This window comes from Oenanthe melanoleuca, chromosome 23 (genome assembly GCF_029582105.1).
Source record: "Oenanthe melanoleuca isolate GR-GAL-2019-014 chromosome 23, OMel1.0, whole genome shotgun sequence".
Taxonomy (NCBI): domain Eukaryota; kingdom Metazoa; phylum Chordata; class Aves; order Passeriformes; family Muscicapidae; genus Oenanthe; species Oenanthe melanoleuca.
This window is the reverse complement of record NC_079356.1, coordinates 1,688,974-1,708,980: the sequence shown is the minus strand read 5'-3', so window position 1 is coordinate 1,708,980 and position 20,007 is coordinate 1,688,974. Positions and strand designations below refer to the sequence as shown.

Here is a 20,007-nt window from a genome sequence, read left to right as displayed (position 1 = left end):
GGCCAGGCTGGACATTGGGGTTGGAGCAGCTGGGACAGTGGGAGGTGTCCCTGCCAGGGCAGGGGTGGGATGGGATGGATTTATGGTCCCTTCCAGCCTACAACAATCCATGACTCCAAAACTGCCCATACTTCAAAGAAACTGTTAAATATCAAAGGGATGTGGAAACCAGGGCAGGGTGAGATCTGCACAACTCTCAGTGTCTAAACCAAGCTGTGCCACAATGAGGTTTCTCCAATGTGGAGGAAAAACTGAGACAAGCTGTGGGACAAACCTGTGTTCTCAGTTTTACCCAGAGAAATGGTGCCTTTGGGAAGTTGCCATGCAAGAGGCAGAGCAGCTGGACTGCACCCTCTGCTCCCAGGCTGGGACCACATCCCTGGCACCTCAGTGCCAGGAAAAAGGAGACTGCTGTCAGTGAAGTCCTGGGGTGCAAGATTTCACTGTATAATTTTATGTTAAAAGGTTATAGTGAAATAAATGCAGGAAAAATCTGTTGCCCACTTCAGCTGTGAAGATAGTACATGTAGTAAATTCCTTGAAGAATTGGTTTTGGGATTTGGGCAATAAAAGCCCATAACTGGTGCATGCAGATCCCCTGATGGGACACCCAGAGGAGCTCCCACTGTGCCTGTGGCCCTGGCAGCACATCCCTGGTCCCTGTGCAGCCATGGCCCCTGCAGGGATGGAGGGGCTGCCACAGCAAGGGAGGCTGCTCAGGAGCCAGGCTGAATTCCACCTGAGTGTGCAGCCAGAGAGACACAGCCTGTGACCTGGATTGGTGCTGAGCACAGCCCTGGGCACAGCCCTGAACCAGCCCTGAGCACAGCCCTACACAGGCACTGATGCTTTCCCTGGGGCTGATTCCATCAGACTGATGCACTGCACAGACATTTTTCTGACCTGAAGTGATTTAATGAAATGAGGTCTTATCCTCCCACAATCCAGCAGATTTGCCTGGCTTTTTGCTGGATTTGAACCAGGATCTGAGCAAACACCAGCCTGTGCTAATACATTTCTCTTGCCCTGCCAGATGCACTGAGCTGTGTGAGGAGGAGACTCCAAAGGTGCAGGGCAGAGTCCTCCCACCAGCTGTCCCTGCACAATGGTGCAGCCCCAAACACAGAATTACAGCTGGCCACACTCTGCCTCACCCCCCAGGCACCACTTCCAGTGACTGGATGCTTCTCAAAGGAGCCTGCAGTTTCTTTTCAGGTGCCTGTTACTTTCCTGCAGGATTTCAGCCCCATCATGCAGATGTGGGTCCCTTCCAACTCAGGATATTCTGTGATTCAGCTGGTGACAGTGCCAGCCCAACAGTGGGCAGCTGCCAGAGACATCCTCACCTCCTTCTTCCTTGTACAAGCCACTGAGAGGAGCCACATTTTCAAAAAATCAAGTGGGGCCTCTTAAAAAATCAACAGTTTGCTGTTCCTGAGTAAAGCAGCATCTCTCTGTGCCACAGCTTTGTTGCTCACCTGAGCTCTGAGCAATCTAACCATCTCCAAAACTGGCCTTGCTTTGGAGGAGTTGAGCCATGCAACCCTGAGATCCCTTCTGACCTGAATTATTCACTGATCTGAACTCATGGTTATTTCAGCTCATTAAGGGGACAGAAAACTAATCACTGGAAATTTTCTGCTGGCTGAACTATCTTGCTTTGGGTCACAGAGGCATTCAGGACAATGGCAGACATGGAGGAGGAGGAGGCTGGCTCCTTGTTGGGCTGGCATTGGATCCATTTGGCATGAGAAACATCCCCCTGAAGATTCAGCTCAGAGCCAAGGAGAACCTGGGAACCACTGATGATGTTATTAATCACTGAAGGACTAGTTTAAACAAGAGTTTTGAGTTCTCTGCAGAAACAAAGAGACTTGACAGAGAATTCCTGATTTCAGGTTCTACTTCCTAATGCCAAAATATTCCCTGTCAGCTGACACATGGCACCTGCAGCTGCCCACTGTGACTCAAACTGCTGCTCACAGGAGACTGCACAGCTGCCACCACACTCTGAGGGTTAGTCAATGCTAGGAAGCAGCACTTGTCACCCATCAGCTTATCTGAGACTTGTCACAGTTTGAAGAAGACAAATTTATGTCCTTGGGACAAGAAATACAAAGTCAAAACATGTAGAGAAATATGGAAGAGAAAAGTTGAAGTTGCAGAAAGGTTTCCTACCTTTCTCTCCTATTTACAAAGTTCATTTACCAAGAGCTGCAGGAGCACAAAACCCAAATTCCCATTTGCTGTGCCAAGGGCTCTGTACTCTCAGGGGCAGCCATAGTCCATGTGCTCCTCCCTGGAGGTCTCTGGAATGGCCCCTGCAGTGTCCTGAAGTGCAGGGGGAGATTTCTGAGCACACCACTCCCTCTGGTCCTGCAGGCTACCCCTCAGGGGTCCCTTGGTGCCCCTTGCCCCATCTTCAGCATCATGGGCAGAGCAGCACTCAGAGAGGGGGGTTAAAGAGACCCATTTAAGACAAGCAAACTTGCCAGAGAGGAGGAATCTTGTTGAGGTCTGGCTGAATCCTTCCCTGCATGAGGCATTTCAATGGTTGACATCCTGAGGTCAGAGCTGCACAGGAACCAGAGCTCATTGCAGCTCCAGAGCAAAGTGTGAAAGCCTCAAAGCCCTGTGGTTCTTCCCAAAGCAGAGACCACCATCACTGGGCACCATGAGCACACTGGGACAGAAATGCAGGCCCTGGGAAGGGGCTCAGACTGCCCTGAGCTCTCAGCAGACACAGCACAGGACAAAGGGGCTCCTTGCAAAGACAGGGATTGAGAACAAGACTCCAAAGCCTGGAATTTAAAGGTGAGAAGACAATTATTCTGATAATTCAGTATCTCCTGCAGGGATCTGTGCTCTCCAGCCTGAAACACCTGTTTGAGATGAGGCTGAGACCAGAGGAAATCTCCAGCACACTGTGGGGATCCAAGCACTGCAGGATTTGGCATATTCTACTGTTGTCACAATGAGCTCTTCTTCTCCAAAAGATACTTTCTTCTTACACAGGATTTATCTGGCTGCAGGTTTAGACTCCTGAAATAAGGTTCTTTTATCCACTAATCCCCTGTGTGGTGGTTACACAGTGGCACACCAAGAAACCCAAACCCACAGTCCCCAAAACTGTGCATCCAGCTCATCCTGGATGCTTTATAATGTCTTTTTTGGCCAGGACATCCACAGCACAGGAAAAGCTGTAACCTCAAATTAAAGCAATGCCTTGTGCATTTATTGAACCTGGGACAGGCTCTGAACATTCATCATCAGTGTCCCATTTCTCAAAGGCTCAGAAATCTGCATGGTTTGGTGCAGCACTGTTCCCAAGTGCTGGCAGACACTTGGATGAGCTCTGACACTGCAGATGCCACTGTACATCCCCCTGGCACGAGCTGTGCCATTTTTTAATGATTATTTTATTTGTTTTTTTCAGTTGTTTTATTTATCAAATAAAACAACTGGGAAAAAAAAGAGTCTCAAGAGTCACAGTGATAGCAGTGACTTCTCTTTGCTATTTGTGCCACATTTTCAGTCTCAGCAGCATTTCTGTGTGAGAATAAACCATATTGGCATTTTCACCCAGTGCTTTCTGAAGCAGCTCAGATCCTGCAAACCTGGGCAGGTGCTCCCAGGACCTTGTACCAAATCTCAGAGCTGTGGGGCAGCAATGACAGCCTGAGCTTCAGTGACTTTCCTCAAGTGCCAGAGCAGTAACCAAACTGCAGAATAGCCCAAGTGCCCCAGCTCTGATTGTAACCACACACAGAGATGTGGAAAAGAGCTGCAGACTGCAGTCAGTGCCACTGCAACTGAAGACAAAACCCTGTTCTGGACCACCAGGGTCTGCTTACACAAACACCAGAACTCAGAACCTAGAGATCTCTCCATAAGGGCATCTCACTCTGCTCTGTTCAGCCAGACACTGGCTAAACCCAAGCAGAAAATTCTACCCAAGCACAAGATGCATCTGCTAAAACATTTTCCAAAACACAACAGAGGCTTTACTCAGAACACAGCCCACAAGAGCAATGTGGGTGACTTGGGCAGTGTCAGTCCAGCTCCTGCAGAAACCTGGAGGGGGTCTGGACTGGCCAGAGAGATGTCCCTCAATGAGGGGAAGTGCTCTGAGATGCAGCACACAAGTGTCAGGATGTGCCCCACAGTGGAGGCATCCCCCAGACTGCCCAGGATCAGCACCACCTCTGCTCTGCTTAGGGCAAAATAAACCCAGAGAAGTGACTGGCTCGTGATCAGACACACAGTGACAGCCTGTGCACAGCAAGGATGCCCAAACTGTTGTTCTCAGCAAAAGTCATGTTTGGTTTTGTGATGAGCACACAGATTTCTTCAGTCCCAAACCCAGGTCTTCATTTCTCTTCCACACAGAAAGAACTGCTCTGTACCCACTGAGCAGCATTAGGAAATGAATGGGAAACTGAGTCACACATCATTGCTATAAAACCCTGCAAAGTCTGGCACATGGAGAGGGAAAATGGCCTCTCAAAAAGTGTTCCACCAAGCAAGTTCTCCCTCAACAGCAGCTCAAAGCCCCTCATGTCTCAGCACATCTGCTGTGGAACATCTGCACAGCCAGCCCAAACCTCTCAGGCTGGCAGTGACATGTCTGGAGCCTGGAAGAGCAGCAGCACATTCCTGCCTCTCCAGCCCCTCTTCTCCCTGCCATGGCCCATTCCAGCCCCAGAGGGCAAAGCAGAGGAGCAGAGCCACCAGCCCTGACTGCAACCAGCAGCTCAGGACAAGCTGAGTCAGGCACTTTTAGAGCCCCTGGAACACTCTTCTTCCTTGAGGTTGTCCAGTTCCATCCTGGAAGCACTCAGACCTGCAGCCTGCACAGGCAGAGCCCTGCAGCATGTCCCAGTGACCAGGAGTGTTGTTACTGGCCAGAGATCCTGCAGAAACAAAGTGATGACCCTGGTCAGCCACAGAGGGAAGATCCAACAGCAGGGTCCTGCTGAAACCTCCTGCCAAGATTCAGTAACACCCTGGGATGCTGAAACTCTGTTTTGGGCCAGGAAGCACAGTGGAAAAGGGAAGGAAATATCCTGAGCAAAACCCAGATTCTCCGGGATATTAAATATTTCAAAATAAAACACGAGGAAAAGTCAAGTTGAGAAGGAAGATCTAGACACTGAGAGCAAGGACACACTGGAGACCAGAGGAAACTGCAACAGCTTTTCCCAGGTCAGTTGCTCTTCTCAGAGCTCCTGCCAGCCTCAAGAGATCACTCAGTAACCTCAGGTGTCTGACATGCCACTGAGCCACAGGCACTGCCAGCTCCTGCAGTGCTGGGCTCTCTTATCCAAGCCCCCAGACCTCCAACCCCCCTGTGTTTTCCAGGACACACTCCCAGGGTGAGCCAGGCTCACTGCCAAGAGCCTTGGCTCTGTGCTCCAAACAGCTCAAGAGATTCTTCTTGGGACCTTCCAGCAGCAGCCTGAGAGGCAGCACCACCCAGGTTCCAATGCTTGTGCACTGCACTCATGGATAAAATCCTGAGCTCCTCTGTACCCTCCTTCCTCCTGCTGCTGGTGCACAAGCTCTACCTGTGTGGTCCCCAAACCAGCCATGCCAGTGCAAAGCAATGTCACCCAGCTTCATGTGTGAGCTCCAAATCCCAGCTCAGCCCTGGACAGACAGTAATTCTTATTTTCCCATCTCCTCCAAGCAGGAATGCACAGCAGCTCACCTGAGTGTTACCCTGCCACTACTCCTGATGAGGCTCCTCTTCCCACCACTATGTTCTCACCCTGAAGAAGGAAGAGAAACCAGGCAAGACCCAAAATAAAATAAAATACACATTACCTTTGCCCCTGGGCAGGAAACCTAGCAGCTGATCATCATCTTCCTTTGAGGAGAAGCAGTTAAACAACAAATCACATGGCAGCAATGGTGGTGAGAAAGGAAGAACTTCATGAACTTTCTGTGCAGGGTCAGCATCTTGTAAGGCCCTGGAGCAGCACAGCAGGCAGCTCTGGTCCCAGGGTAACAGAGCTGTGAGCCAGGGTGCAGGGAGCTCCCCTCCAGCCTGTCCCTGCCTGAACCAATTCACACTGTGCTCTGCCAGGCAGAGGGAGCAGAGTCTGAGAGCCCCCAGAGCTGTGAGGCACTGAGCAGTGTCCCTGTGCCTCACCCAGCTCCCAGCAGCAGAGGATGAGCTGTGTGCTAGCTCTGCCCTGCCTGCCTGGCCTTGGGGCTCTCTGCCAGCTGGGCTGCTGCCAGGGCAGCAATTCCAGCCCTCCAGATTCCAGAGCTGGAGCAGCTTCCAGCCCTGCCCAGCCTTAACACTTCCACTGCTGCCCCTCTCCCACAGCACAGAGCCACCCTCCCTCTGCCACAGAGCACCCAGAAGGGTGGGACAGTGTTAGAGGGGCTGGACCTGGGGGTCAGCAGCCAGCTGGACATGAGCCAGCAGTGAGCCCTGGTGGCCAAGAAGGCCAAGGGCTCCTGGCCTGGATCAGGAATGGTGTGGCCAGCAGGAGCAGGGAGGTCATGGTGTGAGGCCACACCTTGAGTGCTGTGTCCAGTTCTGTCTCAGTTCAGGGAGGACGTTGAGACACTTGAGTGTGTCCAGAGGAGGCACTGAGGCTGGTGAGGGGCTGGGAACACAAACCCTGTGAGGAATGGCTGAGGGAGCTGGGGGTGTTCAGCCTGGAGAAAAGGAGACTCAGGGGTGACCTGATCACTCTCTGTAACTCCCTGAAAGGTGGCTGTGGTCAGGTGGGGTTGGTCTCTTTCTCCAGGCAGCACTGACAGAATGAGAAGATACAGTCTTGAGCTGCACCAAGGGAGATACAGGCTGGATATTAGCAAAAGGTTTTTCACAGAAAGAATAATAAAGTACTGGAATGGTCTGCCTGGGGAGGTGGTGGAGTCACCATCCCTGGATGTGTTTAATAAAAGACTGGATGTGCCACTCAGTGCCATGGTCTAGTTGAGGTGTTAGGGCTGGGTTGGACTCAATGATCTTGAAAATCTCTTCCAACCTGTGACTCTGTGAGATGCCAGGAGCCCACAGACCTCTGGCCAGTGGCCACAGAGGTGTCCCAGCAGGCTGCTGCAGCCAGCAGGCAGCAATGGAATTACCAAGCAGGCATGCAGGGTGCTCCTCCTTGCTGTTTGACCTCCCTCTCCTTCTTTAACACACACAAGTGCTCTAATGGAAGCTCCCTGGAGTGGCTGGTTGGGCCCCAGCTGCACCAGCTCCTGCCCAGCCACTGCAGCTAAGCAAACACTGCTGGGAGTGGGAGACCCTGGAGATGGAAAGGACCATGCCTGGGAGAAGCCCTGCACTCCTGCACCTCTGCTGGCAGCAGAGAGAGATTAGAGCTAAATGGAGTCAGCAGCATTAAATAAACATGCCTGTCCTCTTTGAAGTTCTGCTTCCCTTGAACATGAGCTCATTCCACAAGGCTCAGCCCCAGGAAACCACGGGGTTATTCATTCTCAATGGAGTTAACTTCACAGGATTCCTCAGTTCCACAGAGTTAACTCTTCACAGGATTCCTCAGTTCCACAGAGTTAACTCTTCTCAGGATTCCCCAAATTCCTCAAGGGCCTCACATGATCAGTCCAGTATATGAGCTCAGACCTGTATTAGCACAGCAGCACTTGACTGACTGCAAATCTCTGCAGTTCTCTTTCAGAGGAATTCCCACCAGGAAAGGGAAGCTGCCTGACTCCACCACATGGTCCTGCAGGCTCCAGGCTGGCACATGGAGAAGGTTTATTGGAGCTCAAGGAAAGGGCAATTCCTCTGTGGTGATGCATCCCCCAACCCTCCCAAGAGCAGCACTGGGAGAAGTGCTCAACCCTTCACCACAGCAGGGCTGAGGAGTGAGGAAACACAAGAGGAATTTCATCAGAGAAAGTCACCAGTACTCTGTTCTTTTGCTTTAATCACATGAAGTGGAAGTCAGAAATTCCTGGGCAGGAAAGGGAGCAGACAGGCACAGAGGGAGAAGTAAAACCACAAAGACAAGGCTGATCTCAACTCCCTGGCATTTTTGTGTGGCTCATGCAGCCCCTGCTCTTGTCCCAGGAGCTGAAAAAAAAAAAGGACAAAGAGAGCAGAAATCTGCCTGTGAGTGGGGAGATGTGACTTTCAGGGGTCATATATTTGTACATGAGGAAGTGCAGAGTCACTGCACATGGAGCCAAAGGGAAAGGGAGAAGACATCACAGCCACCTGCCAGGGGGGAGCACAAGCTTCCCAGGCTGTTGTTTCTGCATAATTGACTGGGCTCTGCTCACTCACAGCTTCAGCCTCTGGCAAGAGGAGGCTAGGGAGGAACAGAGCTGCCTGTGCTGGGCTGTGGGTCAGACAGAGTTTCTCCTGAGAAGCAGCTTCCACTGTGCTCCTGAAACCTCCCACTCCCAGGGGTACTGCCAGGAAAGCTCCCACCAAACACAAACATGTCTTGAGCCACTTGTACAGTACCTGAGAGACAGCCTGGAGATGTCTGGTGGGAGCCCCTGACTCCAGGGCAGCACTGCAGGAGTCAGTCACTGGCCAAGAGGGCCCCAGAGCCCTGCAGAGCCTGCAGGGCAGCAGCAGGTGAGGCACAACAACCAGCAGGGAGAGAGGGAGAGGCTGGCAACATCAAGGCAAAATGCAGAAATCCAAGATAGAGAGGAATCATCTTCAGCCAAGGGGAGCCCACAGCTGGGCAAGCACACAGGTCATGCAAGGTGACCTCAGCAATCACTGAGACCAGCCCTGGCCCATGGCAGGGACACAGGGCAACACCAGCCTGACAGGGCAGCACCAGCTGACCCAGGGTTTCCAAGAGGAACAGTCTTGTCAGAGAAATGCCTTTCCTAAGCAACCCTTCAGCTCTGGCAGAGAGCTTGTTCTCCTGCCCCTCATTTCACTGACAGGCACGTGCATGTTCCCAGCCAGCACATGCCAGAGGGATGTGCTTGGGGACAATGACAGCCCCCCTGGGCCCAAACACAGCTGTGATGTGAGAAAGTTTGACACATGTCTGAGAATCAAACCAGCCACTGCTCAGGCCTTTGCAAGGCAGCAACTCCCCAGCACTGCTCCTACCCAACAACCACAATATCCAGAAACAAGCAGGTACAACCTGCTCACACCTGCTTTGTCCATGTTCACAGCATAAGGCACACCAAGAAAACTGCCCAAAGTACAAAGAGGAGCAGCCCTGCAGCTTCATAGCTCTCATTATTCCAGGCCCCGAGAAAAACTACAGAGGAAAATATGGTTCAAAGGCGCAGGAAAAACTTCAGGGAAATTCCTGGGGAGGAGCAGAGCTCAGCAATGTTGTACAGCACCATCCCTCCCCAGAGCCACCATCCTGCTCATCTCCACGGATGGCTGCTCCCCAGCACCTTGGTGCCAAGGCTGCTCAGTGCTACAGTCTGATCACCTGGGCCTTTACCATGCACAAAGCAGCACAAAAACCAGACAGGGCACCCAGCTGTCCTTGCTGCCAGTCTCTGCCTGCTTTGCTGCTCTTTGAGAGCTGAGTGGAGGAAAAAGACAACTAAACAACAAGGTGGGCCTTACCTTTTGTACCAGGGGGCTGCAGATTATCTCCAGTCAGCGAGCACCAGCCTACAGGAAAGATGTCCCGGGAATCATATCGGCACCAGTAATCGAAGGCACCTCTCCAGCCATCAAATGTTATCAGGACCTCAGAACCTCTCACCTCCCCAATGGTGGCCGGGCAGATGAAGTGAGGGTTCTTCCTGTCCACTGCCTCCAGCTTCATACCTGTCTTGAAGAAGTTTTGGGAAGGAGATGGTGGTTCCTACAAGAAGAAGTGGAATATATGCTCAAAGGGGATATGGCAGTGCCTCCCCACACCAGGGCTGTGCCCTCACCTCCACAAGCAGCTGAAGGGAGTTAGTGGGCTGGATTTGAAGCCCAGCAGGTTCACACACTGCCAGGGCTACACAGCCACTGCCCCTTAATCAAGAGGTAGCAAAGTCCACTAGTGGCTGCTCTGCCCTCAGCTGGCTGCTGGACTGACCCCAGGGACATTTCAGAGCAGTGCTGACATTCCCACCTTGCATTCCCCACTTTGAGCAGCCCCTGCAGCAGCAGTGAAAACACAGCTCCTGCCTCAAGGCTGAGCCCTGAAGCCCAAGGCACGTCCTTGGCAGAGCTCTGGCTCCACTTTGACACTGCTGTGCCACAGCTGGAGAGGACACAGCTCTGTCCCAGAGCAGCCCTGAGGCAGAGCTGTGCAGTGTCACCTGTGGGAGCAGCACAGCTCTCATGAGACACCAGCTCTGCAGGGAAGGGGCCATGGCCAGAAGGATCTGCACAAAGAGTGAAATACCTTGTGAAAAATCCGGACAGGAGCCATCTCTGCTCCGTTCAGAGTCTTCAGCAGGAACATGGGCCAGGAGGAGGCGTTCAGCCGGAAGCCTGGGGGGAGGGAAGCAGGATGGGGACTTCAGACTTGATGATCTGGCAGCACATGCCTGCTCTGATGGGAGCTCACCCAGCTGTGATCCCATACCACCCTCCTCCCATGCTGGAGCCAGGTGGGATTTATCCAGATATTCTTAATGCAAAGCACTTGTGTTATTGAACAGAAACATCTGGAAACAGCTGTCTGACTGCAATATTCACTTATCATAACAATCCCATTGACCCATTGGCCATCCAGGCAGAGCACTTGTGCAGCATCAGTGCTGCCAGCTCCAGTGATCCTGCTGCAGGGGAGACATGGATCAGCAAGTGAACACTCAGGCTATGGAATTTCTTCCTCAACAGGGAATCACAGCTCCTGGGTGGCCTCCTCCACCTCTAGTGTGAGCTGCAGGCAAGCTAATCTGAAGAAATAGAGGCTTTGACTTGGCTGGGAAACAGATGTAACCATTATAGGGAAGAATGTCAGGTTTTGGCTTGGCACCTGCTGTGAAAAAAGTGGAGAAATAACAAGAGAGGGCTTATGGGAAGAAAAAAAGCAATTTCACATGCTCTGAAGAATGTGGCATTGACTGTGACTATACAACCAACAGAAGGCTCTGGGTATCACAGAACATCTTCTCTAAACGTGCATCTTCCTGCACAGGCAAATTCTGCTGCTCAGCTGTGTTTGCTCTGTGTTTGAGGGGTTTTGAAGGTAATCCTGGCACTGGACCTGGACCAAGAACATGGCAAAACTCTGCCAAGGTTGCAGTGCTCAGCACAGGTCACACCCTGAGCTCTGTCAGGTCAGCTTGGAAACCAACCCAAGGAGCCAAAACCACAGGGGATAGGAGAGCTCACATGAGACAGGACTTTAGTCACTGTGAGTCTTTCAGACATAATGCTTCCTTCAGGTGACCTGGCACTAAATCCTAGAATCACAGGGTAGGTTGGGTTGGAAGGGACCTTAAAGATGGACCAGTTTCACCCCTCTGCCATGGGACACCTTCCACTACCCCAGGTTATTCCAAGCCCTGTCCAACCAGGCCTTGAACACTTCCAGGGATGGGGCAGCCACACCTTCTCTGGACAACAACCCAGAGCTTGAGCTACACCCAGGGCAAGCAGCTCATTTAACCCTCTAAAGCATCTCCCTGTCCATGTATCCATGTGGCAATCCAGTCCTGGCGTGCTTCACACACCAGAGCAGGCAGGTGCAGGCAGAGATCTACAGAAACCCCCACGCTGTCCCCACCACCAATCCCACCTCCCTGGGCAGGAGAAGCGCGGCTCACCCAGAGGAGGCTGCAGCATGCCCCCGTTCTTCTCGCAGCTGCCGATGGGCTGGATCTCAGCAGAGTCCACCAGGCGCCAGAAGTCGTTCTTGTTGTCGCTGCCGTCGAGGCGCAGGCGCAGGCGGGCGCCCGTCAGCCCCACCACGCTGGCGATGCAGGTGGACGTGGTGTTCCGCGGGTCCTGCGCCTCCAGCTTCATGCTGATCTTGAACTCGTTGGCAGGCGGAGTGTAGGACTGGGAACAACGGGGGCCGGTCAGAGCCGGCGCTGCCAGCACTGCACCAGCTCAGGCACAAAGCCAGGAGCGCCCAGCTGGAGCTGGCCGAAGGCTGAGTGCCCCCCCAGGCACCACAGAGAGCTCAGCAAGCCCTGGCAGCTCTCACACAGACCCCCACTCTTCCATCCTGCATCATCCAGGCAACTAAAGCCTGTTCTCTTGCAATCACAGAATCATTAATGCTGGAAAACACCTCTAAGATCATTGGCTCCAGCTGTTTCCACAGCACTGCCAAGCCCACCATTAACCCATTACCCCTAAGCACCACTACTGCTTGTTTTAAACACTTCCAGGGATGGGAACTCCACCAGAGCCCTGGACAGACATCTCCTTGGTCTGATCACCCTTTCAGTGAAGGAATTTTCCTGATATACAACCTGACCCTCCCCTGGCACAAGTTGAAGCTGTTTGCTCTTATTCTGTCCCTTGTTCCCTGAGAGCAGAGCCTGACCCTCACCTGGCTCCATGCTCCTGTGCTGAGCCTCCTTTTCTCCAGGCTGAGCCCCCTTCCAGCTCCCTCAGCCCCTCCAGCCCCTGCCCCAGCTTTGTTCCCATCTCTGGACATGCTCCAGCCCCCTTGTTGTGAGGGGCCCCACCAGTCCCAGTATAGGGCATTAACCCTGCCAAGACTCACCCAGCCAACCCCAGACCCAGACAGACACTCGTGCTCCCCTCTGCCCAGACCCAGGTATCCCACACTGATTCACTCCTGCACAACCACCTCTGGGCTCAATACCTGCTGCCCAGGGGCTGCTGCTCTGCCACAACAATTGGGTGAATTCTGCTGAAAATCTCCTGATTGAGCAGGATCCACCAAAAGCTGGATCCCAGACTACCCAGGCACTTTCTCCAAGGGCCCACACTTGACAGAGTAACAGCATACTCATTCCCAACATGCACATCTGAGAGGAAAATATTTTTAATCTTTGCTTCAGCAATTGGATTTCTGTTAACTCTCCAATATCCTTATGTATCTTCCTTGCCAAATCAGGGGCCTATCCCAGGCACAGATCTCTGGGGACCTTTCTTGTTTTTACCCTCTTACCTGCTTGAAACAATGGGCAGGAGCTGGGATGGCACATGTCTCTTTCAGGTACTTCTCCCAGGTGAAGTGACCTGAGAAATAAAAACAAAAGGATTCAAATAGGAACAGATGAGCAAAATTCTCAGCAAAAGAACTGGCCAGACTCCTAAGGCAGCAGTTCTGCTCTTCTCACAGAGGAGGTGCTCACAGGCAACATGTTTTCATCAAGAACCTCTGATGATTGTGAGCACAGAAGATTTACAACTGCAGCTGACAGGCAGAACAAAGCACAGTGCTGCCTTCAGCATCCTCCTGCCTCAGAGAGGGGCTGCACAGAGTCAGGATAACAACTACAACCTAATGGAAAACACCCAGCACAGATGGGAATCTGTGGGGGCTTCCAGACAACTGTCCCTTAAAAACCATTCATTAAACACATCACTCAGTCTGGGACTGCAAACAGTCACAGTGGGCTAGGAGCAGCACAGCTTGGGAGCTGGAACAAGATTATACTTAAGGTCATTTCCAACCCAAGCCATTCTGTGATCCCATGACTCTAAATTGTGGATTTCAGAACATGGATTTGTGGTGACTGGATGGTTTCCCTGGTCCAGCACACACACAGCCCAACCCCAGCAATAAGTGGACAGGTCAGCAATTAACTTCCTGAAGTGCCATGAAGCCCACAGGGCAGGATGGATCCCTCCACACAGGGATTTACTGAGCTCAGTACCTGATATCAAACCCCTTCCACTGAGTGCTGCTGCCAGGGGAAGCACATTTCATCCTTGCCTGCACCTTCCTCATGTACAGCAGGAAGGGTAAAAGCAATATGCCACCCAGGGAAACCTGTGATTAAATGAGGAATTAAAAGCTCCTGTGATCTGAGCAAATCGTGACTTTTGCCATTTAAACTGAGCAGCTGGGAGAGGAACCTTCCAGCATGACATTCACTTGTATTCATCCAAACAGCTCCCAGGAGACCACTGATTTCAAGGCATTTCAACAGCATTGGTGGCAGCACAATTAAAGTCAGCCACTGCTTCCCTGAGTCATGGCAAGTTCTTAATCAGTCTATTTTCAAAACAAAAGCTACATTAAGAGCCATTTTAGCTACAGCAGCACACACCACACCTCTGAAAACTGAGCATAAGGTCAGCACACATTGCTTCAGTGCTGCCTCGTGCACAGAGGAGCCTTCATCATCTACAAGCTTCAAATGAATACAAGGAATGCTGATTTCTCACCACCTCCTATGTAGATGACTAGTACACTGTTAAAAATGGGGAAAATGAACAGAAAAATTACAGTTTCATTGCCTCACTGGCTGAACATTGCTGTTTCCAGGCTGACAGCACTCTCCATGCCCCACAGTACTCAGCTCCTAGGCACACATTTTCCTTTCAGCCACAGTCTCACACTGGGTGAATGAAGAAATTCAGTGAGTTACTGCAATGATGCTCTCACAAAACCCAAATCCTTTTGCTTTAATTGAAGATATGATTTTATACTTGGCTCTATCAATGAAACTCTTTGTATGAATGATGTGGAGTAAACACCCAGGCAAAGCAAAGCTGGGCACTCTAGGCCAGGAAATGCCTTATGAACCCCACCCCTTATTTCTGGAAGCTGATCTGGGCTCATCTCATACAGGGGGGGCCCTTCAGGGGCTGCTGCCCTGGACACAGAGGATGCCCAGGTGACAGGACTGGGTGAGCAGTGCCAGCCTTAGCCCCAACCCCTGAGGAAGCAGCTTGAACAGGATCAGCTGTGCTTGACAATTTTATTTAAAAAACAAACAAACTCCCATCAGTTAGTTTCAATCCTTCACTATTAAAAGCTGTCATGGTTTTAATCTTTCCACTTTTCACTCCCTGCACACCAAGCCAGGCCTTCCTCACCCCACTGAGATCCATGCTGCACAACCCAGTGAGAGCAGAGAATTTCTGAGACAGCTGCAGGCCTCTAAAAATAGCATTTGGGCATGGAACTTATTTCAGATTAATTCTAAAGCCTGCTGGGATTCAACCACTATATGGAGACACACACAGCACAAGAACTGCAGCTTCTCTAGGACCTGAGGGGACACCATGGAGCTGGGCCAGGGCAGCTCAGGTGGAGCTCAGGGAAAGGTTCTTCCCTCCCCCAGAGGTGCTGGCACTGCCCAGGCTCCCCAGGGAATGGGCACTGCCAGAGCTCCAGGGATGGGCAGGGGGATTGCTGGGGGTCTGGGCAGGGACAGGGGCTGGGCTGGATCATCCTGGTGGGTCCTTCCAGCACAGGATATTTCATAATTCTCTGATTCCTACAACTAGTGACTTATTTTGCAAAGAAAAGCAGGAGCAGCAGAAAGACTTCTAAGAACAAAGAAAGCTGACAGAGCAGTGTTCAGCCTTCCCTCCCTCCCTGTTCATCCCTTACACACAGATGGCAGGGCAAGCACAGGTACAACCTGCACTTCTTTTTCAGGATTACCAAGGTAAAAACTGCAGGCTGCAGGTGGAAGCTGCCACCACAGCCTTAGCACGAGAGGAAACCCTGCACTTGTCCCAAGTCCCTCTCCACCTCTCTCCTGCACACTGGATCTTCTTCACAGGAAGAAATGAGAGAAAGACACTTAAATGAGAAACATTTACATGTTTTACGTGTTTTTTTACATGTTTTTACATCTGTGAGCCAAACAACAGCCAAGGACTGGGAACCCGTGTGGCTGCCTGTGACTTGGCTGTGGAACTGCCACTGGGGTGACTGTCTGTCACTTGTGCTTGCCCTGGGAAAGCCAAAGACAGATATCACTTCCAGGCAGAGAGTCAGATTTGGGCTCTGATGTCTTAACCTTCAAAAATATTTACTCCAAACAAAACACTCACACATCCAAGGGGTCAGACTGCAGTAGTTGTGAACAATGCAGCTCTGCACCCTCATGTTTTGATTCTCTTCATGTTGCATTTAACATTGATCCTCTGCCCAGAATTTAAATGAAGATGGAGTTTCTGTTTATGTCTTGAACTGAAGTCTGGTTTGGGCTCCATTAGCATTTTGGCTCCCAAGGGGTCATCAATCCAAGGGAAACAATACATGTGTGTCCCAGGTCACATCTGTGAAGGAGAATGTGCCCTACCCAGATCAAGGCATCCTATTAAAGTCTGCAGCCCATATGTGTGGCTGCTAAGGAGCCCATGAAAGCAGCTCAGTATGAAAATGAGCAGGGCACTGTCTGTGCAGATCCCAGGGGCCAGCACCCCCACAGGCACAGCTCCTGCCCCACCCAGGTACATCCTGGTGTACCATACAGGTGCTCCACTGGACACAGCTACAGACAGTAACAAGCCCCACTGCTCACTGTCCTGCTCAGTAAAATCTGACAATGTGCCAGTCAAAACTGACACCTCTCACACACCATGGTGCTGTCTGCTGTCCCAATGCAGCTCTGACCCAAAATCCTCCCAGCCTGGATTCCAGGGTGCTCCATGGCAGAAGGTGCTGCAGTTTTACCCCCTCACTGTGCACAATCACACAATGGTTTGGGCTGAAAGGGACCTCAAAGCACAGTCCTTTCCACCACCTGCCATGGGCAGGGACACCTTCCACTGGTGTCTCCACAGGTTGCTCCAAACCCTGTCCAGCCTAGCCTTGGGCACTTCCAGGGATCCAGGGGCAGCCACAGCTACTCTGGGCACCCTGTGCCAGGGCCTGCCCCCCTAACCAGGAAAAATTTCTTCTCAATATCCCACCTAACCCTGCTCTCTGACAGTGTGATGCCAATCCCATTGTCCTGTCACTTCAGACTCTTGTCCAAAGTCCCTCTCCAGCTCTCCTGGAGCCCCTGAGGCACTGGAAGGGGCTCTGTGTCTCCTCAGAGCTTTCTCTCCTCCAGACCCAAACCCCACAAGGATGTGCCCAAGCTTTGGGCAGTGATGAACTGCTCAGAGTTTCTTGCAGGTGACTGCCAATCCTCATTGCTGCACCATGCACTTGTCAAAAAAAAAAAACCTTTGGAAATCACAAAAGGGAGAAGGGAGGGCAGAAAAAAGCAGAGAGGAGAAAGGGAGCTCTCTTACCTTGGTACTGGGAGGGAGACTCTGATGGGCGGCTGTACTTGTGCTTTTTACCATCCTTCCAGTCTATGGCTGAGACAAGAAACAGAGCATTTGTGTCAGGGAAACACTGTCTGTTTCACAGGCACTTCAGAGAGCAGTGACCTCCCTCTCATGACCCCAGGGACAGGGATGATTTGCCCCTGGGGTGTGCTCCCTCCTCCCCACAGCTCTGCAGGTACCTGCCAAGGGGTTCCCACACCTGCACCTCAATCCCTGCTGAGTTCCCACCAGCCACTGCTCTCCTTCACAAGCAATCACAAAAACCAGCAAACTGCTGGAGCTCCAGCGTTTGAGCTGTGAGAAGGGCTTGAGAGGAACAAAGATAACAGCCACTAAAAATGGCTGGTGTGAATCTTTGGTGCAGAATGGCTCCTCGTGTATCAGCTCCAGGTTATTCCACACAAACAGCCTCAACCCTTTGTGGAGAAAGAGAGAGGACTTCTCTGAAATTCTGCAAAAGTGCCTTCTCCACACACACAACACCAGGTTTCCTTGTGTCCCTTGCTGCTCTGAAGAGAGCACAGCAAAGCAGCAGCAGCTCACCTGAGCTGTCTTTGTTTGTGACAGCTTTGGGTCTCAGAGCTCCAGAAAAATTCAAGTGCTCAAGACAGCTCTGGAAAGTGCTAGAGCAAGAAGTGGGTAATGCTCATCCTGGCCTCCAGCAGCCTTCAGCCCAAAGGAGGGATGAAGAATCCCTGAGCCATGCTCCTTGACCTGCTGCTGCCAGGCTGGGCACCCTGGGAGTGCTGCTGCACTCCAGCTCCTTTATTTCACACACCATCTTTAGGGCTATTGTGGACAGCAGCTTGGTGCCCTATGAAATGTGCCTTGCCCCCTTGAAAAGCAGCTCCTTGTGAAAGGAAAAGTTTTCAAATCTTCTGACAAGTTGCTGGAAGAGGCAGCCTAAGAGCTGCTTCTAAAGTGGCCTGGGGTGTCTTAACATGCCTGGAATTGCTTTGGGACAATTATTTTTACAGTTTTCTTCTCTTGACATGTTCTTTTCAGCACAATGGACAGGACAGCATGTGGCTTTTACTGCTCTGGAAAGTGATAGAGCCAGAAGTGGTGGCTGCCCACCCAGCCTCCAAGAGCCTGCAGCCCAACACAGGGAGTCAGATCAGCATCCCTCACATGAACACGAGGGACATATGGAGTATGGCCACAGCATCACCAGACATGGGCCAGACAAAGAGACTCCTTGGAGAGGCATAAATGAATGAAAAGGGTTGAAGGACACCCTTCCTAATAAATGCATTACCACGAGGCACAGTATTGTGCCATCTCCCTAAGAAAGCAAGAATAAAGGACATAAAGTATTTAAGTCAGAAGCAAAAGAGCCCCCTGGGTGGGTAAGGCTCCCCCAGTGCTGCAGGACAGCTCTAACAGCATCCCTGCACTCAAAGGAGCTGCTCACCATACTCTGCAGGTGAAGGTACATTTTGTTCTTAACCTTTAACATGCAAAAAATCCTCATTAAGCAGGATACAAAAGCAGCAGAGAGAGAGAGAGAGAGAGAGAGAAAAACAAGAATTTCTGCAGACAAATAAAGAAACAGTGGAAGTTTAATGCATTATTAAAAAAGCAGGTAAGTAGGACAGAAACCCACACATGCACGGGGCAGGTGTTGCCTCTGCAACCAGAACAGGCTGGGACTGAGCTGAATCCAGGCAGGCTGGGTGCAGGAGCACAGGGAACAGGCTGGGACTGAGCTGAATGCAGGCAGGCTGGGTGCAGGAGCACAGGGAACAGGCTGGGACTGAGCTGAATCCAGGCAGGCTGGGTGCAGGAGCACAGGGAACAAGTGGGACTGAGCTGAATCCAGGCAGGCTGGGTGCAGGAGCACAGGGAACAGGCTGGGACTGAGCTGAATGCAGGCAGGCTGGGTGCAGGAGCACAGGGAACAGGCTGGGACTGAGCTGAATCCAGGCAGGCTGGGTGCAGGAGCACAGGGAACAGGCTGGGACTGAGCTGAATGCAGGCAGGCTGGGTGCAGGAGCACAGGGAACAGGCTGGGACTGAGCTGAATCCAGGCAGGCTGGGTGCAGGAGCACAGGGAACAGGCTGGGACTGAGCTGAATGCAGGCAGGCTGGGTGCAGGAGCACAGGGAACAGGCTGGGACTGAGCTGAATGCAGGCAGGCTGGGTGCAGGAGCACAGGGAACAGGCTGGGACTGAGCTGAATCCAGGCAGGCTGGGTGCAGGAGCACAGGGAACAGGCTGGGACTGAGCTGAATGCAGGCAGGCTGGGTGCAGGAGCACAGGGAACAGGCTGGGACTGAGCTGAATGCAGGCAGGCTGGGTGCAGGAGCACAGGGAACAGGCTGGGACTGAGCTGAATCCAGGCAGGCTGGGTGCAGGAGCACAGGGAACAAGTGGGACTGAGCTGAATCCAGGCAGGCTGGGTGCAGGAGCACAGGGAACAGGCTGGGACTGAGCTGAATGCAGGCAGGCTGGGTGCAGGAGCACAGGGAACAGGCTGGGACTGAGCTGAATCCAGGCAGGCTGGGTGCAGGAGCACAGGGAACAGGCTGGGACTGAGCTGAATGCAGGCAGGCTGGGTGCAGGAGCACAGGGAACAGGCTGGGACTGAGCTGAATCCAGGCAGGGTGCAGGAGCACAGGGAACAAGTGGGACTGAGCTGAATCCAGGCTGGGTGCAGGAGCACAGGGAACAAGTGGGACTGAGCTGAATCCAGGCTGGGTGCAGGAGCACAGAGAACAAGTGGGACTGAGCTGAATGCAGGCAGGCTGGGTGCAGGAGCACAGGGAACAGGCTGGGACTGAGCTGAATCCAGGCAGGCTGGGTGCAGGAGCACAGGGAACAGGCTGGGACTGAGCTGAATCCAGGCAGGCTGGGTGCAGGAGCACACAGAACAAGTGGGACTGAGCTGAATCCAGGCAGGC

At 52.2% G+C, this 20,007-nt stretch overlaps 1 protein-coding gene across 5 annotated transcripts in view; it reads right to left on the bottom strand.

Annotated features, from left to right (window-relative positions):
- SCMH1 (Scm polycomb group protein homolog 1) overlaps nucleotides 1–20,007 on the bottom strand; it is a 63,070-nt gene that overhangs the window by 19,170 nt on the left and 23,893 nt on the right. For 4 of the 5 annotated variants that reach the window (XM_056509045.1, XM_056509046.1, XM_056509048.1 and 1 more), the window contains 5 exons: nucleotides 17,066–17,134; nucleotides 13,026–13,096; nucleotides 11,704–11,938; nucleotides 10,332–10,420; nucleotides 9,554–9,797 (listed from right to left, as the gene is read on the bottom strand). In XM_056509045.1, the coding sequence (XP_056365020.1) occupies nucleotides 9,554–9,797; nucleotides 10,332–10,420; nucleotides 11,704–11,938; nucleotides 13,026–13,096; nucleotides 17,066–17,134 (708 nt within the window). The remainder of the gene's footprint in view (nucleotides 1–9,553; nucleotides 9,798–10,331; nucleotides 10,421–11,703; nucleotides 11,939–13,025; nucleotides 13,097–17,065; nucleotides 17,135–20,007) is intronic. The other variant, XM_056509049.1, reaches the window with a different exon arrangement.